This window comes from Ovis aries, chromosome 10 (genome assembly GCF_016772045.2).
Source record: "Ovis aries strain OAR_USU_Benz2616 breed Rambouillet chromosome 10, ARS-UI_Ramb_v3.0, whole genome shotgun sequence".
Classification (NCBI taxonomy): Eukaryota; Metazoa; Chordata; class Mammalia; order Artiodactyla; family Bovidae; genus Ovis; species Ovis aries.
The window spans coordinates 12,217,363-12,241,799 of NC_056063.1; the positions used below are offsets into that span (position 1 = coordinate 12,217,363).

At 41.3% G+C, this 24,437-nt stretch overlaps 1 protein-coding gene across 4 annotated transcripts in view; it reads right to left on the reverse strand.

The window, feature by feature from the left end:
- VWA8 (von Willebrand factor A domain containing 8) overlaps positions 1–24,437 on the reverse strand; it is a 383,005-nt gene that overhangs the window by 154,894 nt on the left and 203,674 nt on the right. For all 4 annotated transcript variants that reach the window (XM_015098045.3, XM_042254643.2, XM_060394273.1 and 1 more), the window contains exons 27-29: positions 8,746–8,854; positions 6,778–6,916; positions 2,768–2,967 (exon numbers count right to left, since the gene is read on the reverse strand). In XM_015098045.3, coding sequence (XP_014953531.3) covers positions 2,768–2,967; positions 6,778–6,916; positions 8,746–8,854 — 448 coding nt within the window. The remainder of the gene's footprint in view (positions 1–2,767; positions 2,968–6,777; positions 6,917–8,745; positions 8,855–24,437) is intronic.

The window sequence follows — 24,437 nt, forward strand, 5'->3', positions numbered from 1 at the left end:
CAGGGCTTAGAGCTGAGACTTCTCTTTTCTACCCACATTCCATTCCCGTAGTCATCGCTTTCGGTTTCATGATTTAAATAACATTTATACTCCAGTGACTTCCCAATTTATGCTTCCTGTTCTCCATTAAACAGCAGAATCATCTACCTGGCTTTATTATAGGCATCTCGAATTGAATCACACATCTAATTTTTCCTCCCAAAATCAATGGCTTCCCCATCTCAGTTCATGGCAGGTCTACCCTTTTCGTTGCTCAAGCCTTAAATCTTAAAGTTGACCTTTAGTTTCTACTCTGTCACTTCATGTATCTGATCTGAAAGGAAATCCCGTTAGTCGCACCTTGAGAATATATTCAGAATCCATCATTACTGATGACTTCCAAACTTGGGTGATCTCTTGCTTGGATCATTGTAAAAATCTCTTAATTAGTTTCCTTCCTTCTGCCTTCGTACCTGTAGACTATTCACCGCAGAGGAGCTAGAGAAATCCCTAGGGATTGAGAAATCCCTAAAATATATGTCGGATCTAGCTGCTCCTCTGCTTGAAGCCCTCTAAGACCTCCTTCCCCTCTCCTCACATGCAGCGCAGAACCGTAGAATGATTCATAAGGCTCTGCACCTCTGCCTCCCCACCCTCCGCCACGGTCCTGCCCCAACTCACTGGGGGACCTCTTTGGCCTCACCTCTTTATACTCTGGCCTTCATTCAATCTTCCCCACCACACTTCTTTAAAGATCCAAAGGCATATTCCAGCCTCTGGGTCTTTGAATTTGTAATTTCCTTTCCATAGGAACTCTCTGCTTCCCAATATCTCTTTTCTCCCTCAACGCTATCAAATCCACTTAAATATCACTTTCTCAGTCAGGCAATCCCTGCCCTGCCCTGCTTTAAATGGCAGTCTTCCTTCTATTTTACTCTCCCTTGTTTCTCATCGTCTAATTTAAGTTGTAACTATTTATTGTGCTTATTGTCTGTCTTTCTGCACCAGAATACAAGCTTCTCAGAACAAGGACTTTTGTTTTGTTTATGGAAGTATCCCTAAGAGTAAGCACATGATACTTATTTGATGAATGAATAATATGCTTAGTGTACTATTTGGTGAGCTTCCCTGGTGGCTCAGTGGTAAAGAATCTGCCTGCATTGCAGGAGACACAGGAGACGTGGGTTCGATCCCTGGGGTGGGAAGATTCCGTGGGCTGGGAAGAAGGAAATGGCAACCCACTCCAGTATTCTTTTCTGGAGAATCCCATGGATAAGGAACCTGGAGGGCTACAGTCCACAGGGTCACAAAGAGTCAGAAACAACTAAAATGACTGAACACACACACACACACATACACATACGCACACACACACACACACACACACACACACACACACACACAATTTGGTAGCTACCAGGTGGGTGACAGGCCTATAAAAACATTGTGCTCCTTTCTATTGGATAGCATAGATTATTTGCGGTTGTTTGGTCACTAAGCTGTGTCCTTTTTGGCATGATGAATGCCCTTTTTGACTTTATGAATGGGATTAGTGCCCTTACAAAAGACACATGGATGTGAGCCCTGCTACTTCTGCCATGAGAGGTCACAGGGAAAAGACAGCTATCTAGCAAGTAGGTTTTCACCAGATCCCCAACTTGCAGTCACCTTGATCTTGGACTTGCCAGGCTGCAGAACTGTGAGAAATGCATGCCTGCTGTTTATAAGCTAGCTTGTCTATGCTGCCTACATCACAGCAGCCCAAACAGACTAAGAGAGCGGTCCCCGACCTTTTTGGCACCAGGGTCCGGTTTTGTGGAAGACAATTTTTTCATGGATGGGGGAGGGGGCGGATGTCAGGATGATTCAAGCACGTTACATTTATTGTGCACTTTATGTCTATTATTATTACAGCAGCTCCACCTCAGATCATCAGGTATTAGATCCTGGAGGTTGGAGACCCCTGAACTGAGACAATTCCATTCAGTATAGTTACATAGCTGTCTCCACATAAAGAATGCCTTTCGGGTTTCAGAGAATGTGTCATCTCCTAAGGGGAGCTATCTTAGCACTCTTGGGTACTATTCATTCTTCCAGCTCCTCCCACCCTACCCCTATCTTTCCCTAGGACGTTTTTTCTTGTTGTTGTTTAGTCGCTAAATTGTGTCTGACTCTCTTGGGATCCCATGAACTGTACAGCAGTCATCACTGCTTGAAACTGGCATGTTTATTTGTTGGCTTCCTTGCTGTCTGTCTCCCCACAGAGAAGGCAAACTTCATAGCAATGAACCGCTGCGGCTGTTGCTCAGTCACTTCAGTCGTGTAGACTCTTGCGACCTCATGGACTGCAGTCCACCAGGCTCCTCTGTCCACGGCACTGTCTAGGCAAGAAGACTGAAGCGGGTTGCCATGCCCTCCTCCAGGGGGCCTTTCCTACCCAGGGATTGAACCCCTATCTCTTACATCTCCTGCACTGCAGGCGGATTCTTTACTGCTGAGCCACCAAGAAAGCCCCCAACAATGACCTATCCAGCCTCAAATGTCATTAGTACTGAGGTTAGAAAACCCTCACTCAACATGTTTCAAAGAATAAAGCCCATGTTGAAGACCCCCAGAGAGGAAGGCGTTAGCCTGCCTTGTGGTACTGATAACATACAACTCCCGACTCCTTCCTGCAGCCCCTCTCCTCGGTCTTTATGAAAGCAAACACTTTTAGTGATAGGCTGGAAAACATTCTTGCCTGTCCCTCACGTAAGTCATTCGTGGTATAATGAGGCCACATCATTACCTGCTGCTCATGGAGAACCACTTGACCCTTTAGGGGATTTCCCAGCGGTGCCACCGTCACAAATGGGTGCCAGATTCCACTGGCCGTTCTCGGGAAGATGTCGAACAGGTCCACAAAGTGGCCGCTTTTCCCAGTCATATTCATAAAGTATAAGGACACGGGATTGCATGCAACTACATAGAGAGTATTTTCCTCATTTTCTGAAATGACAAAAAAAAAAAAAAAAAAAGGCAAAAAAACAAAACAGAGTTAATTCTATTCTGCAGTAGATTTTCTGCTTGGTCCAAAAAGGTCCAGTGAAAACTGAATCATAAGACAGCATACAATCAGAACTCAGCAGATGACCTGCGCATGGATTGGTCAACGAGCACTGGGAGAAGCAATCTCATACCTGCTCTAAGTGTTTGGGAGAAGGGAATGGCAACCTACTCCAGTATTGTTGCCTAGAGAATCCCATAGACAGAGGAGCCTGGTGGGATAGTCCATGGGATTGCAAAGAGTAGGACACAACTGAGCGACTAACACTTTCTTCTTTCTAAGTGTATTAATAGATAGGACCATGCCTATATACTCCAGGAAGTAAGTATCTATTTGTTCCCCAAATAATTCCATAACATTCCACAGCAACACCATTACATATTTAACACTCCTCAATGTCAGGAAATTCTTCCTTCTATGAAAGTATTTTGTGCTTCAATAAAAGTCTGTTTCCTCTTATTTTATTATTGGCTCAGATGGATAACAGCTGGTCAACATCTTCCATCTGCTAATCTGGTATTTCCCAGTTTAGTAGATCTTTAGGCTTTTCAAGTAAATAAGTATTTCCATTTTTTGATTCTTAGCTTTATGGATCTTATTTTCCAAATTACCTTTTTTCATATTTGTGTATTTTTATTATTACAAAACCTGTCTTCAATCAAGTACTTGACTAGGCCCCTTTTCTGAATTCTATTTCAGTGCCTCTTCAACTTTCAAGTGTGCGTGAATCACCTGGGGATCTAATGAAAGTGCAGATTCTGACTGAGGGGCTCTGGGGTGGGGTTTCACTCTGCCTTTCCAATGAGCTCCCAGGAAATGTCCCTGCTCTAGGCTTGAGGCAGGGGTTTTGGGGTGGGGTTTCACTCTGCTTTTGCAGTGAGAACCCAGGAAATGTCACTGCTCTAGGCTTGAGGGCATCCCTTTGAGTAGCCAGGTTCTAGACTGTTAACCATAATCTCTATTTCTGGGCACCCTAAAGCAAGGGATTAAGCTGCTTCTGTATAATAATCACTATTAATATCACTCATCATCCAGGTATCTATTTACAAGTGGTCATATTTTCTGAACCCCAAACTAAGGTATAAGCTATGATAATGAGATATGCGGGACTATGTTGGAAATTTCAGGAAAAAAAATATAATCCATGTATGTGTGTATGTAACGTGTACATATAAAGACCAAATATATATAAAGATAAACTAAACAGATAAGCTAACATGATAAGAAACACAAGTCAGCAGAAGATCAGAGAAAGGCATTATTTAGGAGACACTGTGAACTATGTATGTAGTACAGTTCCAAAAATCAGAATCACATAACTTATAATTTAAGAATGTTTTTAATGTGTCTTTCAGCACAAATAAATTCAATTCAATATTTATTGAGCAACTTTGTATATAGCATAGGGAATTAGGAAATATAATAAAAGTATTAATAGAAATATACTTCATAAACATCAATTGTCCTCTCTTATTACAGTATTAAGTACTGTTTGGCCTGTGGCTCAAACATATCTATCTATCTAACTAACTGATTCTAAGAGACCCAAGAAAATCTTTTCTCTCCCAAATACAAAATGGGCAAAAAAACAAAGAGATTAAAAAAAACAATTTGCAAATGTGGACAGTACTGAAACAGAGGGTTAAATTATGTGAGGGACAGCAAATAAGCTTCACTTTTAAGGACCAGTTCTGACCAGCTGGCCGTGGCTGCCTGGAATGCTGTACTGAGAAGAACTGTGAGACTGTGACAAGGTTTAACGACCCCATCACAGACACGAGGCAGAGGTTCACAGCACACTTATTTACAATCTCTAAAAATGAGACAAGAGCCAAAGTTCAAACTTTATCAGTAAGATCTATACGTATTCTCTACTCATGTACGTTCTGTGGATGTTTGTTCCCGACTTTAGCTATGTTGAGTAAAAATATGTGCTTCTAAAATGCACAGGGTTTTTGTTGGTTAAATTATGTGAGGGATTGGTGTTGCTAGTAAGACATTTCCAGTTCAGTTCAGTTGCTCAGTAGTGTCCAACTTTTTGCAACCCCATGGACTGCAGCACGCCAGGCCTCCCTGTTCCACCATCCACTCTCAGAGTTTACCCAAACTCATGTCCGTCAAGTTGGTGATGCCATCCAACCATCTCATCCTCTGTTGTCCCCTTCTCCTCCTGCCTTCAATCTTTCCCAGTATCAGGGTCTTTTCCAATGAGTCAGTTCTTTGCATCAGGTGGCCAAAGTATTGGAGTTTCAGCTTCAGCATCAGTCCTTCCAATGAACACCCAGGACTGATCTCCTTTAGGATGGACTGGTTGGATCTCTTTGCAGTCCAAGGGACTCTCAGGAGTCTTCTCCAACACCACAGTTCAAAAGCATCAATTCTTCGGTGCTCAGCTTTCTTTACAGTCCAACTCTCACATCCAAACATGACTACTGGAAAAACCATGGCCTTGACTAGACGGACCTTTGTTACCAAGGTAATATCTCTGCTTTTTAATATGCCGTCTAGGTTGGTCATAACTTTCCTTCACAGGAGTAAGCGTCTTTTAATTTCATGGCTGCAATCACCATCTGCAGTGATTTTGAAGCCCCCCAAGATAAAGTCTGTCACTGTTTCCACTGTTTCCCCATCTATTTGCCATGAAGTGATGGGACCGCATGCCATGATCTTAGTTTTCTCGATGTTGAGCTTTAAGCCAACTTTTTCACTGTCCTCTTTCACTTTCATCAAGAGGCTCTTTGGTTCCTCTTCACTTTCTACATTCATATTATTCTCTACATAACAGGGCTTCCCGGATGGCTCAGTCAGCAGAGAATCCACTTGCAGTGTAGGAGATTGGAGTTCGATCCTTGGGTAGGAAGATCCCTTGGAGAAGGAAATGGCAACCCATTCCAGTATTCTTGTCTAGAGAACTCCATGGACAGAGGAAACTGGCGGGTCACATATGATCATGGGGTCACAAAGAATCAGACACGACCAAGTGACGAATAAACCCAACACACAGTGAATGTAAAACATCTTAATAGGAACACCAGTTTGTTACCAAGAAAAATCCTGTACATTTTAAAAGCACATATTTTTACTCAACATAGCTGATTTTAGGAACAAACATCGAAAGAATGTACACAAACAAAAGCTTGCTTCCTAATTTTTGCCTGAATAATCCCCATTGTAGATAAGTTAGTGACTCTCTCCCTTCCCCCTGTCATCACATCTGTTGATATCACCTTAGAAACTGCCATCAATTGAAAACTTCTGCCAAAAAGTACCCAGGACACACTGCATGAATCAGTAGGTAATGGCAACAGTTCAGACATGCAGATGCCAAAAATTGACATCCTTATTTGCCATTCTTTACAATGAGGTTTAATGACTGCAAATCCTCCAACCCTGCTTTCAGAATACATGTAATCACCAAACTGGAATCCCAGCCAAAAACATCCAATGTTTTTCCTTTTTCTTTCCCCCTTCTATTTTTAGCATGAGCCCAGCGTGAGTTTAACTTTGTGCTACAACTGTAATGAGAAACAGACATGCATATAAACTCAGCCATGCTTGTGTCGATTCCACAATAGTATTTTGTTAGGTTGTTATAGGAAATTAGACCTAAATTACATATAATTGTTAACCAATCCAAGAATGGCACAGTTACTGAGTCTAGCATAGACTTCTTGAAGTCTAAAGATTATTTTGATCCGGGTTTTAAAAAAATCAGTGCAGGAAGGAAAAATCAAAAGAATAAACTGGCATACCATGTGTTGTAGCGACATCACAGATTAAGTTCATTTCATCCAATGGTAACCTCCAGGAGCTACATTCTTCAGTAAAGGTTTGGGATCTTCCTTCATGTCTTTCTATTGGATACTCCTGTATGTGTATAAGTGCTGGACCCTATTTTTAAAAAAAGTAGTTATCCGCAATAAGATATTTGGGTAGTTATAAAAATGTAGAAAAGCTAGAGTTCTTCCAAACTAAGATTTTCAATTCAAATACTATCTTGACATACCTCTTCGCATGATACTTATGACAATAATAATACCATATAGTTGCATTTATAAAGGCTTTCACATGTGCTATTGTATTTAATTTCTCATTTTCTTTTTATTAAGAAAATATATCAGATATAAAATCCCATAAGAGTTCTCATTACTTTACCCTTTCCTAAACCAACTGCAAGTTTTGAACTCCAAGTATGGGGACCCAGAGCTGTCCAAACCAGGAGAATAACTTTTTGAATACAGTTGATTTGCATGCCCTTACAGTCCTTAATTAATCAAAACTTTTTGGGTCAGATATTGACTATTGTGGCAGCCGGGGCTTCCCAGGTGGTGTAGTGGTAAAAGAATCCACCTGTCAATACAGGAGGTGCAGGAGACTTGGGTTCGATCCCTGGGTTAAGAAGATCCCTTGGAGCAGGAAGTGGCAAGACACTCCAGTATTCTTGCCAGGAAAATTCCATGGACAGAGGAGCCTGGTGGGCTATACAGTCCATGAGGCCACAAAGAGTCAGACACAACGGAGTGACTGAGCATGCACACCTTCATGGCTGCTATTACTCCTTCTGTCTGGACTATCTGAGGAGCTAGATGACGAAATACTAAGTTTCTTGTACTCCTTTGCAGCAAGCATTCTGGATACAATTTAGCTTCTGCCAATTCAATGCTCTTGCATGAGATCTGTAAGGCAGATGAGCAGCAGAAGCTGTCCTCCCACAGTCAGTGCGGACAAGGAGAGCCTGACAAATACGAGCAGTCAGGGTCTGTGCTCTACTACAAGGGCTCAAACTAGCTCACAGGTCAAGTCTGATCCACTCCCTGACTGTGTCAATAAAGGTTTACTAGGACACAGTGTCACTCATTTGTTAATGTACTGCCTGAGCCTGCTTTTGTGCTACCATGGCAAAGTTGAGTAGCTGTGACAGAATCTGTATGGCCACCATGCCTAAAATATTTACTCGTGTGTGAGAGTGTGTGTGTGTGTGTGTGTGTGTGTGTGTGTGTGTGTGTGTGTGTGTCTGTGTGTCTGTGTGTCTGTGTGTCTGTGTGCTCAGTTGCTCAGTCATGTTTGATTCTTTGCAAGCTTATGGACTGTAGCCAGTCAGGCTCCTCTGTCCTTGGAATTTTCCAGTCAAGAATACTGGAGGGTGTTGCCATTTCCTGCTGTGGGGGTCTTCCTGGAGCAGGGATCGAACCCGGGTCTCTAATGTCTTCTGCACTGGTAAGTGGGTTCTTTCCCACTGAGCCACCACTATCCAGCCCTTTACAGGAAAAGTTTGCTAGTCCGGTCTTACTGTGCAGAAGCAAAAACACTGATCCTGAAACCAAAAGTCCAGTGGTGGCCCCTTGACTTCTGTCCCTCTTGTCCTTTCTATTGATTTTATAAGCAGCTAATTCCCCAGTCAAACCTAGCGGGATTGCTACTGCAACTAGTGATTGATATTTCTTTGCCTTTTTTTCTTGAAAACAAACATAATGGAGTAACTGTCCGACCTGACTTTCCTGAAATACAGATTAGCTCTTAGGAATTCTACCAATCACTAGCCATTATCTATATCATGACCCTCAGAGGCCAGATTCGCTTGAGAATCACAGAAGAAGCTAAATCTATTCTGAAATAACATCAGAATAAGTCATCTCTAAGATTGAATAGATTTTCCTCTGGGGAAGACACTGAAAAACAGACAACATTCAATATTCTAATGAAGAAATAATGATATCAACCTTAATGTCTATATGATGAGTTTCTGCTGGACACAGCAGTTTTTGCATTCCATTTCTTGACTGACCAATTGTCCAGTAGCCCATGAAGGTCTGCTCTGGCAGAGGCAACCTGTCAAAGATTAATTTGAAGAGTAAACATTTCTCCTTGTTTCCAAGTCACAGAAAAAAATAAGAACCATGCACTGAAAGTGTTTAGTTGCTCAGTCGTGTCCAACTCTTTATGAGCCTATGGACTATAGCCTGCCAGACTCCTCTGTCCATGGAATTCTCCAAGCCAGAGTACTGGAGTGGGTTGCCATGTATTACTGATCACATAAATAAATCTGAAGAATACTTTACTTCAAAGTGAGTTCTACTTCATTTTATTAAAAGATAGTCTTTAATAGGATGTTTAAAATATACCTGAAAAAGAAAAGAATTCACATTTCAGAAACTCAGAAGGTAACGTCCTACTCTGTTTTTACCATAATGACAAATAAAATTAACGTTTAAGTATTTTTTCCCTGAATTGGTAAATACTTAGTAATTTAACATCTAAATTCCTATTAGAGTAACAGAAAGGACTTAGGGAAAAAATGGAGCAGTCCATCAGTTTTTTTTTTTTTTCATTCTATTCTCTTAAATTTGAAATCAAATAATAAGTAGTACAGAATACTACTGGGATTTCCAGGTGGCTCAGTGGTAAAGAATCTGCCTGTCAATGCGGGAGATGTGAGTTTGATCCCTGGGTCAGGAAGATTCCCTGGAGAAGGAAATGGCAAACCACTACAGCACTCTTGCCTGGGAAATTCCATGGACAGAGGAGCCTGGTGGGCCCCAGACTATGGCATCACAAAGAGTCAGACACGACTCAGGGACTAAACACCACCACCAGAATTCTACAGGTCACATGTTTGTAAGTTGTACAGGGCAAATTTCATAGGACCTACTTTAGCACTTTAATCTTTTTTTTACTTTGAACTGACATAAAATACCTACAGAAACATTCACACAAACGTGCCACTTACTCCTGAGCACACCTATGTGTCCAGCACTCAAGTGTCACCAACACTCAGAAACTCCCTTGGGCTATTTCAGTCATTACCCCTACCATGGGAGCTACTATGCTGACTTCTAATGGAATAGAAGAAACCACAGATAAATTTTTTTAGAATAAAGCCTTTACTTTTTAATCATACTAAATTTTTTGGAATCTTTACAAAAGAAACCATTAATTTGTCATTTAATTCATTATGAATTTCTTATTCCATGGTAAGTGAAGACCAAAAATGACTCAGGGTTAAAAGTTCTTCAAAAGTAATGCATACTATGACTAAAAATTGAAATGAATGCTTGAAATAAGCTTCATGATCATTAAAAGAGTACATACTGATATTTAGAAAATCACTTTATTTTCAGTAAAAGAGTAAGCCTGACAAAATATCTCCATGTACTTAATAAGACCATGGAAGGCTTAGATTATTATTTTTTGCATAGAATAGTGAAACCAAGTATTCTGGTGGAATATGACTTTTGTCCTTTGAAATGCTAATGTTTACCACCACAGGAAGGAAATCTAAAAGAAATTTACATTGAAACTAATCATAACATAAATCATCCAAAAGGGCATATATGCTTTGTATCTATCATTTAAAATACATTTTAAGTACGTGGACAATTATCCTGATTGGTCATCACTTATTTCCCTTTTTTGTTTTTACCACTAATGAGGTGGAAGAGGCACTGAGTTAGGGGATTTACTATAACTGTGCTCTCTTAAGGTAATAAAACACATTCCCATGTCAAAAGGAAAGACCTTGTAGACTAGAATCTCTCTCTGCTTGTTTAGGGAATGAACAGTATTCACTGCCCTCAGCAGTTCACCAAAGGGGAATTAGATCTCTAAAGACAGCAGAAAGCAAAGGAAGGAGAGACACCTAATTTCTTTCTAGTGTAGATTTAGTGCCTTCGAGTGCTAGTTCTTTTACTAACTAGCTCTGCAGACTTGTGGAAGAAAAGTTAGATAACTTCTCTGAGTGTTAATTTTTTCCTTTGTGAGATGAAGGCAACAATCTGTAAGATTCTGGTTTCTTCTAAGACTCGGGGAGTCTCTGATGACCATTTTAGAGAGTGACGTATCAGTGGTAGATCTTGCCTAACCTTTGGTTGTGGAGTGAATATAAATAATCAGAATAAAATTATCTCCACCTATCAATAGAAGGGGCTTCCCTGGTGGCTTAGCTGGTAAAGAACCCACCTACCAATGCAGGAGACACAGCAGACACAGGTTTGATCCCTGGGTTGGGAAGATCCCCTGGAGAAGGAAATGGCAACCCATTCCAGTATTCTTGCCTGGAAAATTCCATGGACAGAGGAGCCTGGTGGGCTACAGTCCATGGGGTCGCAAAGATGTGCCAGGCCATATCAGTAGAATAGGTGCCTGGTAGACAAAATTGCTTTTTGAAAGCTGATAAAAAGGAGCTCTACATCCACCCCAGATTGTCTCTTTGAAGACAACAGAAACAGTTACACATCTGGAAATCTAATCAGAGGTGGAGCGTTGCTTAATAAAAATTATGCTCGGTTGATAGGTTGAAATAAAGCCTAAAAAACTGGTCTGATATATCCTTTAATAATCTCACAAAATATCATACAGATGCGAAAAACAAAATAAAACCAAAACCTTCATCCATTTGGGAAAAAAATAACTTTACTAGACTTCCAATTTTTACTGACAACCCCCAGGGAATATTCATGAAAGCTGCTTTGAACTTGCCAACTCACTCTAAGCAACGGTCATGGAAATTACGGACTGCCTGCTTCCATTAAAAATAGCACTAGCTGTTTGGTTGGCAGAGTATGGGAAGGACCTTCAGGTACCCCATATAGAATCTGTTTTGAAATCAAGTAACAAGATGCTATTAGTGTTAACAATTGCAACTGAAAGTCACATATGCAGGGTGTTCTGAAGCTACCCAATCAAACTGATTCTATCTGCCTCTTAGTAATACCGGGAGGTGTTTCTAGACTTCCTGTGGGCTCTAGGGTGGCCAAACGAGGTAAACCAAAGCCCCTCATTTATTTCCCACTACTAAGTTTTCCCAATACATTGTGGAAAAATTTGACGGTTATTAACTCTCTCCCCTTCAATAAGTTACTGCATGCATGCTAAGTCGCTTCAGTTGTGTCTGACTCTTTGCAACCCCATGGACTATACTCCGCCAGACTCCTCTGTCCATGGGATTCTCCAGGCAAGAATACTGGAGTGGGTAGCCATTCTCTTCTTCAGGGGATCTTCCCGAGGGATGGAACCTGGTTCTCCAGCATTGTGGGCAGATTCTTTACCATCTGAGCCACCAGCAAAGTCCAATTAGGGGCAAGGGGAATTATAATTGAATGCATGAACAAGCTTTGGAATTTGAAATATATTCAACATTAATTTAAGGGTAACTCTAAACTAATAATCAGTTAGCAAACGGCCCTAAACCATTACTGAAATCTGTCATCCATCTCCAACCAGACTTAAGTTGTTATATCTGATTTGATTGAAACAACTACGGTATTTTCCATAGTTTTAAGATCCTGTTACTTCTATTGTTTAACTTTGTTAAAGTCCTTCCTAGAATGATATCTGGGTTTGATTTTAAGGGAGAAGACAATGAACTTAAGACTTATAAATAGTACCACTTTTTATCTTCAGTGTCATTCATGAATTTATGTTTTTTAAAACACTGAAGTACTTCAATTCATATGTTGTGATGTTTCCTAATCCCTTGTGGAAGTATTAATAAAGATCTGGAAGTAAAAGTTTTAACTAAACAAGAAATGATGACTTTCAAAATTATGACTCAGGTCAAATTGCAGCACTTAGGCTAATTACAGAAAGGAAAAAATTTAAGCATGCATACGTTTCATAACATGATACATATGGACACCAAAGTCGAGTTAGAGGGTCTGAATGACATACAAAGGATTTGTCCAAGATTGTTTCCATAAAGAGGTGAGCTGGGGTTTTAACGAGTATGTTCTGGCAAATTTCTGCCTTCTCTGAACATTTGCCAAAACTATTTCTGGAGTATGAAAGAAACACATGAAAAAGATTTGGATCTTTCTAGGGGCATTATGCAATTGGAAGTTGTTGACATACCTATTATCAACAATTCCTAAAACATTTCCTTACCACAAGAACTACTAATTTTCATGGGAATAATGGAACCCTTCAGGGTAATTCCACCAACTCTCAAAAATTCACCAACTATTACCATCTTTGAGAAGAGAAAGAGCAACTCCAATTTTAGAGGGCCTCGCTTGTTCCTAATGTTTTAAATCTAACCTTTGGCAAAAAGTAAGTAGGACTATCCAATTGAGTTTACTGGAACCTTTAACAGAATAACCCTGACAAATATTTCCACCTTTGGTTCTGACCCTTCCTCTCACTCTTCACTTGGGTGAAGTGAAGTGAAAGTCGCTCAGTCGTGTCCGACTCTCTGAGACCCCATGAACTATATAGTCCATGGAATTCTCCAGGCCAGAATGCTGGAGCATATGCCTTAGTTACTGTGAATTGCTACTTGCTGTTCTTCCACATACTCTGCATCTTCATGCTTCCTGCTATTGCCTCTTTGGTGAAATCTCTCTCATTCTTAAAGCCCAGTTCAAATGTCACTCCCTCTTACATCCTTCTCCCACATTTCTTTCTGGGCAAAATGAATCTCTTGCCCAGGGTTCCATGGAAATTTGTACATGTGGAACTCTTAGAAACCCTTAGGATAGAGTTCTATAGTATATGCAGTTTTCAAATTTAAGGCCTGATAGAGAGCACGGTCAGAAGTGAATCCATGAAGTCCCTTGCAAATATTTACCCTTTCTAAAATAAAAAGTCAACACTCTACATAATGAAAATAGAAACGCCACCTTAAACACTTTAAACTATTAATAATGGGTACTACTGCCCCCAGTGAGCCTCCCTTGTTTGCAAGAAACTTCTGAATTTCCTTCTCCTCAGTCTTGCATGTTGCTGGGAAATAAATTTGCTTTGCTGCAAATGATGTGTACACGAATATTACATGTGTTTTCCTTTCACTGTCTGGCTCTGCATTTAGACGTTATGGTTTTCAGTTTACAACTTAGATTTGTGCACCTCTGCCACCAAGATCCTGCTGTGGTCACAGAAATGAAAAGTCATCTGGATGCATGAGATGAAAATAAGACCTGGGGAAACTTGCCTTTCTTGGCTAACACTTCTCAGATAGCTCCCTCATATCCAGGCTGACACTGTGTAGAGTCAGCGCTGCTGCCCAGGGTCACTCCATGCTAAAGAGATGTAGTCACCAAGCTCCACACATCTTTTTCTCCCTCTTCATAGGAGTTGTGAGACTACAGGTCGGGGGCTTGGGTTTCCTTTCCCTCAACTCTCTTCAAATTTCACTGCAAAAACTTTTTTTTTTCCTGCCATCTGCTTTACCAACCACATCTTAGTATTTTTAAATCTTAAACTCTTTCCTTTTCTAGTTATTCACATCAACAATGACTGGGGCTGAAACTCTCCCAGTTGGAAATTTTCCCAGAAAACAAACAAAAAACCCCCAAACTACTATTATTTCCTACAAGAAGGACTCATAGGATGAGAAACCCTACTGTGAATGCAGCACTTTGAATATAACATTGCATAATAAGGTTGAGAGTTTACATGTTTCCTCAAGATTGCTAATTCATTGAAAGTAAGGCGTACATCCTACTTGCTTGAATCTCTGCCACTTAGAATTCATCAATTCTGCTATAGAAACCTCTCATCCCATGTCCTTCTTTTTTATCCCCACTGCCACAGTGTAAGCTCTCACGGTTCATCACTGGAATCACTGCAGTTGTTTCCCAATAGGCAGCTCTTCCTGCTTTCAGTTTTCCTATCTTTAGAAAACTTAGAGGGGTCTTTCTAATTTATGAATCAGACCAGGTTACTCTCTGGCTTCAAATTCTTCTATGGTTCCCTCAACTCTCCTTTTTCAGTCTCACCATGCAGCATGCCCTGTAAAACTGTCTCTGCTTGAAGCTCTTTCTTCTCCTTTGTTTGCCAGGAGAACACCTATTCGTCCTATAAAGATTTAGTCTGGTGACTGTCCCTGAATCTCCCCCTGGGGCAGAAGGCAGCAACCCTACCTCTTTGCTCACTCTTGTCAGAACACAAGACACTTTACCTGAGTGCTTCCCCGATTATTATGGTCTCCTTGAAGGCAGATTCTGAGCCTTCTTCTCCTTTAGATTTTTGACTCCTCATTTAGTGTTTACCATGTAAATGTTCAATGGGTGTGTTTGTTTAGTCACTCAGTCCTGTCTGACTCTCTGGGGCCCATGGACTGTAGCCTGCCAGTCTCCTCCATCCATGGAATTTTCCAGGCAAGAATACTGGAGCAGGTTTGCCATTTCCTATTCCAGGGGATCTTCCTGACCCAGGGATTGAACCAAAGTCTCTTGTGTCTCCTGTACTGGCAGTCCACGGGGTTGCAAAGAATTGGACACAACTAAGCAACCAACACAGCATATTCAAAAGCAGAGACATTATTTTGCAGACTAAGGTCCGTCTAGTCAAGGCTATGGTTTTTCCAGTGGTCATGTATGGATGTGAGAGTTGGACTGTGAAGAAAGCTGAGCACCGAAGAACTGATGCTTTTGAACTGTGGTGTTGGAGAAGACTCTTGAGAGTCCCTTGGACTGCAAGGAGATCCAACCAGTCCATTCTGAAGGAGATCAACCCTGGGATTTCTTTGGAAGGAATGACGCTAAAGCTGAAACTCCAGTACTTTGGCCACCTGATGTGAAGAGCTGACTCATTGGAAAAGACTCTGATGCTGGGAGGGACTGGGGGCAGGAGGAAAGGGGACAACAGAGGATGAGATGGCTGGATGGCATCACCGACTCGATGGACATGAGTCTGAGTGAACTCCAGGAGTTGGTGATGGACAGGGAGGCCTGGCGTGCTGCAATTCATGGGGTCGCAGAGTCAGACACGACTGAGCGACTGAACTCAACTGGACTGAAGCGACCAACATTTTCACTTTTCAAATGTGCAATCATGTTTGCTAGATGAACGAATGCGTGCATGTTGCATGCTAAGTTGCTTCAGTCGGGTCTGGCTTTTTGCCACTCTATGGACTGCAGTCCACCAGTCTCCTCTGTCCACGGGATTCTTCAGGCAAGAATATTGGAGTGGGTAGCCAGGTCCTCCTCCAGGGGCTCTTCCTGATGACAGCTCCTTCGGCTCCTCCACTGCAAGTGGATTTGTTACTGCTGAGCCACCAGGGAAGCCCAAAGGAATGAATGCTCAGTTACAATGCAAGTGCCGACAGCTTCACCTACTTGTTTCTCATCTTGATGGCAAGTTGCAAACCACCACAGCAGATCATCCTCACTGAATCTTGACTATCTAACTCTCAACAAAGGATGAAAGTATGTTTGAAAGAGTTACCAACTGGCTGGGATTCGGGATTTCTACCCAGCCAGGTGACAGAGATCATTTACAAATGCCTAAAGGATCAAGGATAATTCTGTGAGACTGCTGAACACGAGTATTGAAGAAGATTCATAGACCTTGACAATTTCTATGTAGATTGGTTATATTTTAAAATTTTTCTGTGCAACCCCATAAAGGAAGCGAAAGCAAGTTTTAATAAAATGACTGTGAAGCTACTTTAAAATATACCAAGAGAATAAGGACAAGGACTGTGAAACTATAAAACCCAATACCACCCTTCTGCTTATAATAGTTCTGAGATGTCATTGTTTATTCAGTTGCTAGTCATGTTCAATCTTTGTGACCCCTGCAGCAACTGCAGTGCTCCAGGCTTCCCTGTCCTTTACTATCTCCCGGAGTCTGCTCAAACTCTTTTCCACTGAGTCACTGATGGCATCCAACCATCTCATCTCAGATGTCATTATGTAAATCTTAATTGTTTTTGAAAACTAAAGGGCTCTTTTACAAAGTGAAGTAAATCATCACAAAGAGCAGAACTGTATACCTTAGAACTTCATGATCAATACAATGAACTCATTTGTAAAAACTAACTCTTTAATAGGACAATTACAGCATATAATAGTTTGGAAAATGGAAGGGGAAGCACAAAACATCGAGAGTCTTTTAATTTAATGGGATAAATAGTAAACTGATAATCACTCTTACAGTCAAAAATAAACCTAATGAAATTACTCTAGCGAGAACCCTGGTTGGGGATGTTCTTTTTGATGTCTCCCGGTATTTGGGGCTTCCCTGGTGGCTCAGACAGTAAAGAATCTGCCTGCAATGCAGGAGACCCGGGTTTGATCCTTGGGTCAGGAAGATCCCCTGGAGAAGGGAATGGCAACCCACTCTAGTATTCTTGCCTGGAGAATTCCATGGACAGGGGCAGGTCTGGTGGGCTATAGTCCATGGGGTTGCAAAGAGTCAGACAGGACTGAGCGACTAACACTTTCAGTACTTGGAAGACCCCACAGTTAGTCTTGGTCAGAGAAGAAGCAGCCTTATTGATATTTCAGTTACACAGGATAAGTCTTTATGTGGAAAAAGATAGATACAGGTGTTAGGTAGTTAGAATCTGAAACAGGAGTTCAGAATGGCGGTGGCTAAAAGACAAGGAAGGGAAAACCCCATGAAAATAGAACAAAGGAAGGTCCGAGGACCGGAGTGAGGCCCTCAGGTAGAATAAACACCACTCCTGGCTGGCCCAATTTACATAAGGCAGGCCCAGGGGAGAAAAAACATATAAAAAGAGGAGCCAAAGGGCTGGGGGCCTCTCTCTCTCCCACGCGCTGGGGCACTTTTCTCTTTGTGTCCTTGGGTCGACATTCCCTCACACCTCAAAGAAAGATTTTCCTGCTATTTTCTAAATAAAATAGTAAACAATAGTAAAATAGTAACCAATCAGTAACACTGATTTGTCTAAGAGCTATAACACAGTCCGTTCAAGACCTGAGAGCTATAACATGGTCTGTCCAAGACCTGAGAGCTGTGACACGCCGAGGGCTTCAATGTCCGTCACTCCAAATCTTTGTTGTGATGAGACAGAACCAAGGAGCGTACACCCGCCTGACACAAGTATATGGCTTCATCGAGACAGATATCCTTTTAAGAGACATTCAATACAGATGAAGCTGTTCTGTCTGAAATACGTACACCAGGCACTGCTCTAAAGAGAAAGATCAATACGAAACACGATCCTGTAACACACACTGCAGTGAGATGTCAACATCTCTTACAACAAACAGGAAAACAGCCTCAGCTACCTTCATTGGGAGTTCTATGAAAACATGCAGTGAGACTGGCTGATAAAGTAGTGAATGGTTGCTGATATAAGGGAAAAGAGTGACTACTTGTTCAGCTTTCCAATTCAACTAGGGGCAGTGAGCCATAGAATCTATGAGCTTGAGGGACATTAAAGGTTATTTAATCCAGTATTTCAAGTTTGGATCTCTTGAGTACCTCCCCAACCGGGTTTGTCCAGATCTGTCTGAGGCCGGTCTACAGAAAGTACACCCTACCTTTCCCCTGGGTAATCCACTCCACCTTTGAACACAGGAGCTGTTGGCCTGGAGATGGAAGCCAACTCTCTTTAATTTGTAATGACTTAGAAGCGACACACATATAACAGAGTGACTGATAATTATCTGGCTAAAGCTAACTAGATTATTAAGTGTGATTTTGAGGATGGTAGGGTTAAGTAAACGATTCTACATAGAATAAACTTAAGTTGTTTTAGTCGTGTCTGATTCTTTGCAATCCCATGAACTGTAACCCTCCAGCCCATCTGTCCATGGAGATTCTCCAGGAAAGAATACTGGAGTGGGTTGCCATGCTCTCCTCCAGAGGATCTTCCCGATCCATGGATCAAACCTGCATCTCCTATGGCTCTGCACTGGCAGGCAGATTCTTTTACTGCTGAGCCACTGGGGAAGCCCCTACCAGGGCATAAACTTACTTATACTATGTTGAACTGCTACAGCAATGCCTAGTTAACTTGATTTCTCATTTGTCATTGGTAAGGATGTCAATGTTACATCCTCAGGGCAGGCACTGCAGGGCAGTGTAAGCTTTGCTGTACTGGAGGCCATGGTTCCAAGAAACAGCGATTTCAGAATAAATTTTTAACATTTTTATTTTATTTAAATAAGAAAACAAATGGGAAAATTCCAGGGCCCAGAGAGTCTGGGGACGTTTAAAAAATAAACTATAGCAGGGCGGTCCTAAGATGGCGGAGGAATAGGACAGGAAGACCACTTTCTCCCTCACAAATTCCTCAAAAGAACGTTTCAACGCTGAGCAAACTCCACAAAACAACTTCCGTAGGCTGGCAGAGGACATCAGGCAACCAGAAAAGCAGACCATTGTCTTCAAAAACAGGTAGGAAAAAATATAAAAGCCAAAAAAGGAGACAAAGGAGGTGGGGAGGGAGCTCCGTCCCGGGAAGGGAAGCCCGTCCCAGGAAGGGAATTTTAAGAAGAGAGGTTTCCAAACACCAGGAAACACTCTCCCTGCTGAGTCTGTGGCGAGCCCTGGAAACACAGAGGGCAACATAACAAGAAGGGAAAAATAAATAAATAATTAAAACCAACAGATTACAAGCCCACAGTAACTCCCCCAGTGGAAAAGCAGCACAGACACCTGCATCCGCCATTAGGAAGTGGGGGCAGGGCAGGGAGGCGCGGGAGGTGCGGACTGCAGTGCTTTGTAAGAACGGGGCAGGAACGCCCCACGCGCAACCAGAACGATCTAACTTGGGCTAGCAAATCAGACTGTGGGATAGCTACCACACGAAAAGCTCGAACATAAGACACCGCCAGGACCGAGCACAGAACAAAGGACGGAACGGAAAAGCCGGCTGCAGACCATCCCCCGCCGGGGACAGGCAGCCAGAGCCGTAAGGACTGGAAAGGGGCAATTGTAGACCCAGAGAGACTTTACTTACCAAACTGCAAACAGGCTTCTTTGCTAAGACTTCTGGGGGTGCTGGACAGTCACCATCTGCCTCACAAGGGGAGCCAGCAGTCCACCCAGAAAACTGAGCAGCAAAGGCAGAAAAGGCGACAAGTCGCAGCGATCGCGCTCGCCAAACTCCTGAGCTACTCGGACCTGGGAAGGGCACAAAACGCAGTCCCAACCGAATCTGTGCCTCTGAGGGCTGCCTGAGCGCTGAACCTGAGCGGCTTGGACCGGGGAAGTGCACGCAGCCTAGGGCCGGCCTCAGACAGTTCCCGGCTGAGCATCGTAGAGCCGGAGCGGTTTGTACGCTGCGAGAAGGGACAGGTCCAGTGGGGCTGAGACACTGTGTGCACACGACAGTGCTATTTGTTTGCAGCATCCCCCCTCCCCACAGTGCGAATGAACTAGTGAGCCTAAAAAACCAGCATAAAGAAGAAGTTTAACAGAGGGAACTGCCTTGGAAGTGACCCCACACTGCCCACAACATCCGAGAAGAGCCAGATATATTTTTACTATTTTTAAAATCATTCCTTTTCTTTTTTCTTTTTTTTCTAACTTTTTTTTTAATAGTTAAGTCTTCTATTTCTCCTCTAATTTTTATTTCTATAACCTATTATTACTATGAAAAAAAAACCGACTCTTTTTTAAATTTTTTTAAGGCAAACACCATATATAGTCTTTGGGTGGTTATTGGTTTTTTTTTTTCTTTTTCTTTTTTAAATCTTGTGGCTTTTTTTTCTTTTCCTTTTTTTTTCTTTTTTCCTTTTACCTTCTGCTTCTTTTCTTTAATATTGTATTTTTGAAAATCCAACCTCTATTCTAGATTTTTAATCTTTGCTCTTTGGTTTTTGTTGTCAATTTTGTACATTTAAAAACCCAAACTTCACTACCCAATTTTACCTGGGAGCGAGATTACTGGCTTGACCACTCTCTCCTCCTTTGGACTCTCCTTTTTCTCCACCAGGTGGCCTCTGTCTCTTTTCTCCTCCATCTCTTCTCTATCCAACTCTGTGAATCTCTGTGTGTTCCAGACGGTGGAGAACACCGAAGGAACTCGTTACTGGCAGGATTTGTCTCTCTCCTTCTCATTCCTCTCTCTTATCCTCCTGGCCACCTCTGTCTACTTCCTCCCTCTCCTCTTCCCTGTATAACTCTGTAAATACCTCTGAGCAGTCCAGACTATGGAACGCACATAAGGAAGTGACTACTGGCTAGCTTGCTCTCTCCTCTTTTGATTTCACCGCATCTCATTCCAGTCACCTCTAACTACCCCCTCCCTCTTCTCTTCTCCTTGTAACTCAGTGAACCTCTCTGAGTGTCCCTCAATGTGGAGAAACTTTTCATCTTTAACCTAGATGTTTTATCATCAGTGCTGTATAGATGGAGAAGTCTAGAGGCTACTGTAAAAATAAAACTGAAAACCAGAAGCAGGAGGCTTAAGTCCAAAGCCTGAAAACATCAGAGAACTCCTGAATTCAGGGAACATTAAGCAATAGGAGCTCATCAAATGCCTCCATACCTACACTGAAATCAAGCTCCACCCAAGGACCAACAAGTTCCAGAACAAGACATACCACGCAAATTCTCCAGCAACACAGGAACACACCCCTGAGCTTCAATATACAGGCAGCTCAAAGTTATTCCAAAACCTTTGACGTCTCATAACCCATTACTGGTCACTCCACTGCACTCCAGAGAGAAGAAACCCAGCTCCACCCACCAGAACTCCAACACAAGCCTCCCTAACCAGGAAACCTAGACAAGCCACTGATACAACCCCAACCACAGTGAGGAAGCTCCATAATAAAAAGAACTCCACAAATTACCAGAATATAAAAGGCCACCCCAAACGCAGCAATATAACCAAGATGAAGAGACAGAGGAATACTCAGCAGGTAAAGGAAAAGGAGAGATGCCCACCAAACCAAACAAAAGAGGAAGAGGTAGGGAATCTACCTGAGAAAGAATTCCAAATATAGATAGTGAAAATGATCCAAAATCTTGAAATCAAAATGGAATCACAGATAAATAGCCTAGAGACAAGGATTGAGAAGATGCAAGAACGGTTTAACAAGGACCTAGAAGAAATAAAAAAGAGTCAATATATAATGAATAATGCAATAAATGAGATCAGAAACACTCTGGAGGCAACAAATAGCATAATAACGGAGGCAGAAGACAGGATTAGTGAAATAGAAGATAGAATGGTAGAAATAAATGAATCAGAGAGGAAAGAAAAACGAATTAAAAGAAATGAGGACAATCTCAGAGACCTCCAGGACAATATGAAACGCTCCAACATTTGAATTATAGGAGTCCCAGAAGAAGAAGACAAAAGAAAGACCATGAGAAAATCCTTGAGTTGATAATAGTTGAAAACGTCCCTAAAATGGGGAAGGAAATAATCACCCAAGTCCAAGAAACCCAGAGAGTTCCAAACAGGATAAACCCAAGGCGAAACACCCCAAGACACATATTAATCAAATTAACAAAGGTCAAACACAAAGAACAAATATTAAAAGCAGCAAGGGAAAAACAACAAATAACACACAAGGGGATTCCCATAAGGATAACAGCTGATCTTTCAATAGAAACTCTTCAGGCCAGGAGGGAATGGCAAGACATACTTAAAGTGATGAAAGACAATAACCTACAGCCCAGATTACTGTACCCAGCAAGGATCTCATTCAAATACGAAGGAGAAATCAAAAGCTTTACAGACAAGCAAAAGCTGAGAGAATTCAGCACCACCAAACCAGCTCTCCAACAAATTCTAAAGGATATTCTCTAGACAGGAAACACAAAAGGGTGTATAAACCCGAACCCAAAACAATAAAGTAAATGGTAACGGGATCATACTTATCAGTAATTACCTTAAACGTAAATGGGTTGAACGCCCCAACCAAAAGACAAAGACTGGCTGAATGGATACAAAAACAAGACCCCTCTATATGCTGCTTACAAGAGACCCACCTCAAAACAAGGGACACATACAGACTGAAAGTGAAGGGCTGGAAAAAGATATTCCATGCAAATAGAGACCAAAAGAAAGCAGGAGTGGCAGTACTCATATCCGATAAAATAGACTTTAAAACAAAGGCTGTGAAAAGAGACAAAGAAGGCCACTACATAATGATCAAAGGATCAATCCAAGAAGAAGATATAACAATTATAAATATATATGCACCCAATTTAGGAGCACCGCAATACGTAAGACAAATGCTAACAAGTATGAAAGGGGAAATCAACAATAACACAATAATAGTGGGAGACTTTAATACCCCCACTCACACCTATGGACAGATCAACTAAACAGAAAATCAACAAAGAAACGCAAACTTTAAATGATACATTAGACCAGTTAGACCTAATTGATATCTATAGGACATTTCACCCCAAAACAATGAATTTCACCTTTTTCTCAAGTGCTCATGGAACATTCTCCAGGATAGATCACATCCTGGGCCATAAATCTAAACTTGATAAATTCAAAAAATCGAAATCATTCCAAGCATCTTTTCTGACCATAATGCATTAAGATTAGATCTCAATTACAGGATGAAACACATAAAGATTCAACAAATGGCTTGAACACATAAAAACCAAAAATTGCAAAATCAATGACAGCAATCAGAAAAATTGAAAGAGACACAAAAATGTTCATGCAGTATTACTCAGCACATTTTGAATCAAAAACACCAATACAGTGGAATTTAGGAAGATGGCAATGACATTCTAACATGCAAAAAAAGATTAGATCTCAATTACAGGAGAAAAACAATTAAAAGTTCCAACATATGGAGGTTGAACAACACACTTCTGAATAACCAACAAATCACACAAGAAATCAAAAAAGAAATCAAAATATGCATAGAAACTAATGAAAATGAAAACACAACAACCCAAAACCTGTGGGACACTATAAAAGCAGTGCTAAGAGGAAAGTTCATAGCAATACAGGCATACCTCAAGAAACAAGAAAAAAGTCAAATAAACAACCTAACTCTACACCTAAAGCAACTAGAAAAGGAAGAACTGGAGAACCCCAGAGTTAGTAGAGGGAAAGAAATCTTAAAAATTAGGGCAGAAATAAATGCAAAAGAAACAAAAGAGACCATAGCAAAAATCAACAAAGCCAAAAGCTGGTTCTTTGACAGGATAAATAAAACTGACAAACCATTAGCCAGATTCATCAAGAAGCAAAGAGAGAAAAATCAAATCAATAAAATTAGAAATGAAAATGGAGAGATCACAACAGACAACACAGAAATACAAAGGATCATAAGAGACTACTATCAGCAGTTGTATGCCAATAAAATGGACAACGTGGAAGAAATGGACAAATTCTTAGAAAAGTACAATTTTCCAAAACTGAACCAGGAAGAAATAGAAAATCTTAACAGACCCATCACAAGCACGGAAATTGAAACTGTAATCAGAAATCTTCCAGCAAACAAAAGCCCAGGTCCAGACAGCTTCACAGCTGAATTCTACCAAAAATTTCGAGAAGAGCTAACACCTATCCTCCTCAAACTCTTCCAGAAAATTGCAGAGGAAGGTAAACTTCGTAACTCATTCTATGAGGCCACCATCACCCTAATACCAAAACCTGACAAAGATACTACAAAAAAAGAAAACTACAGGCCAATATCATTGATTAACATAGATGCAAAAATCCTCAACAAAATTCTAGCAATCAGAATCCAACAACACATTAAAAAGATCATACACCATGACCAAGTGGGCT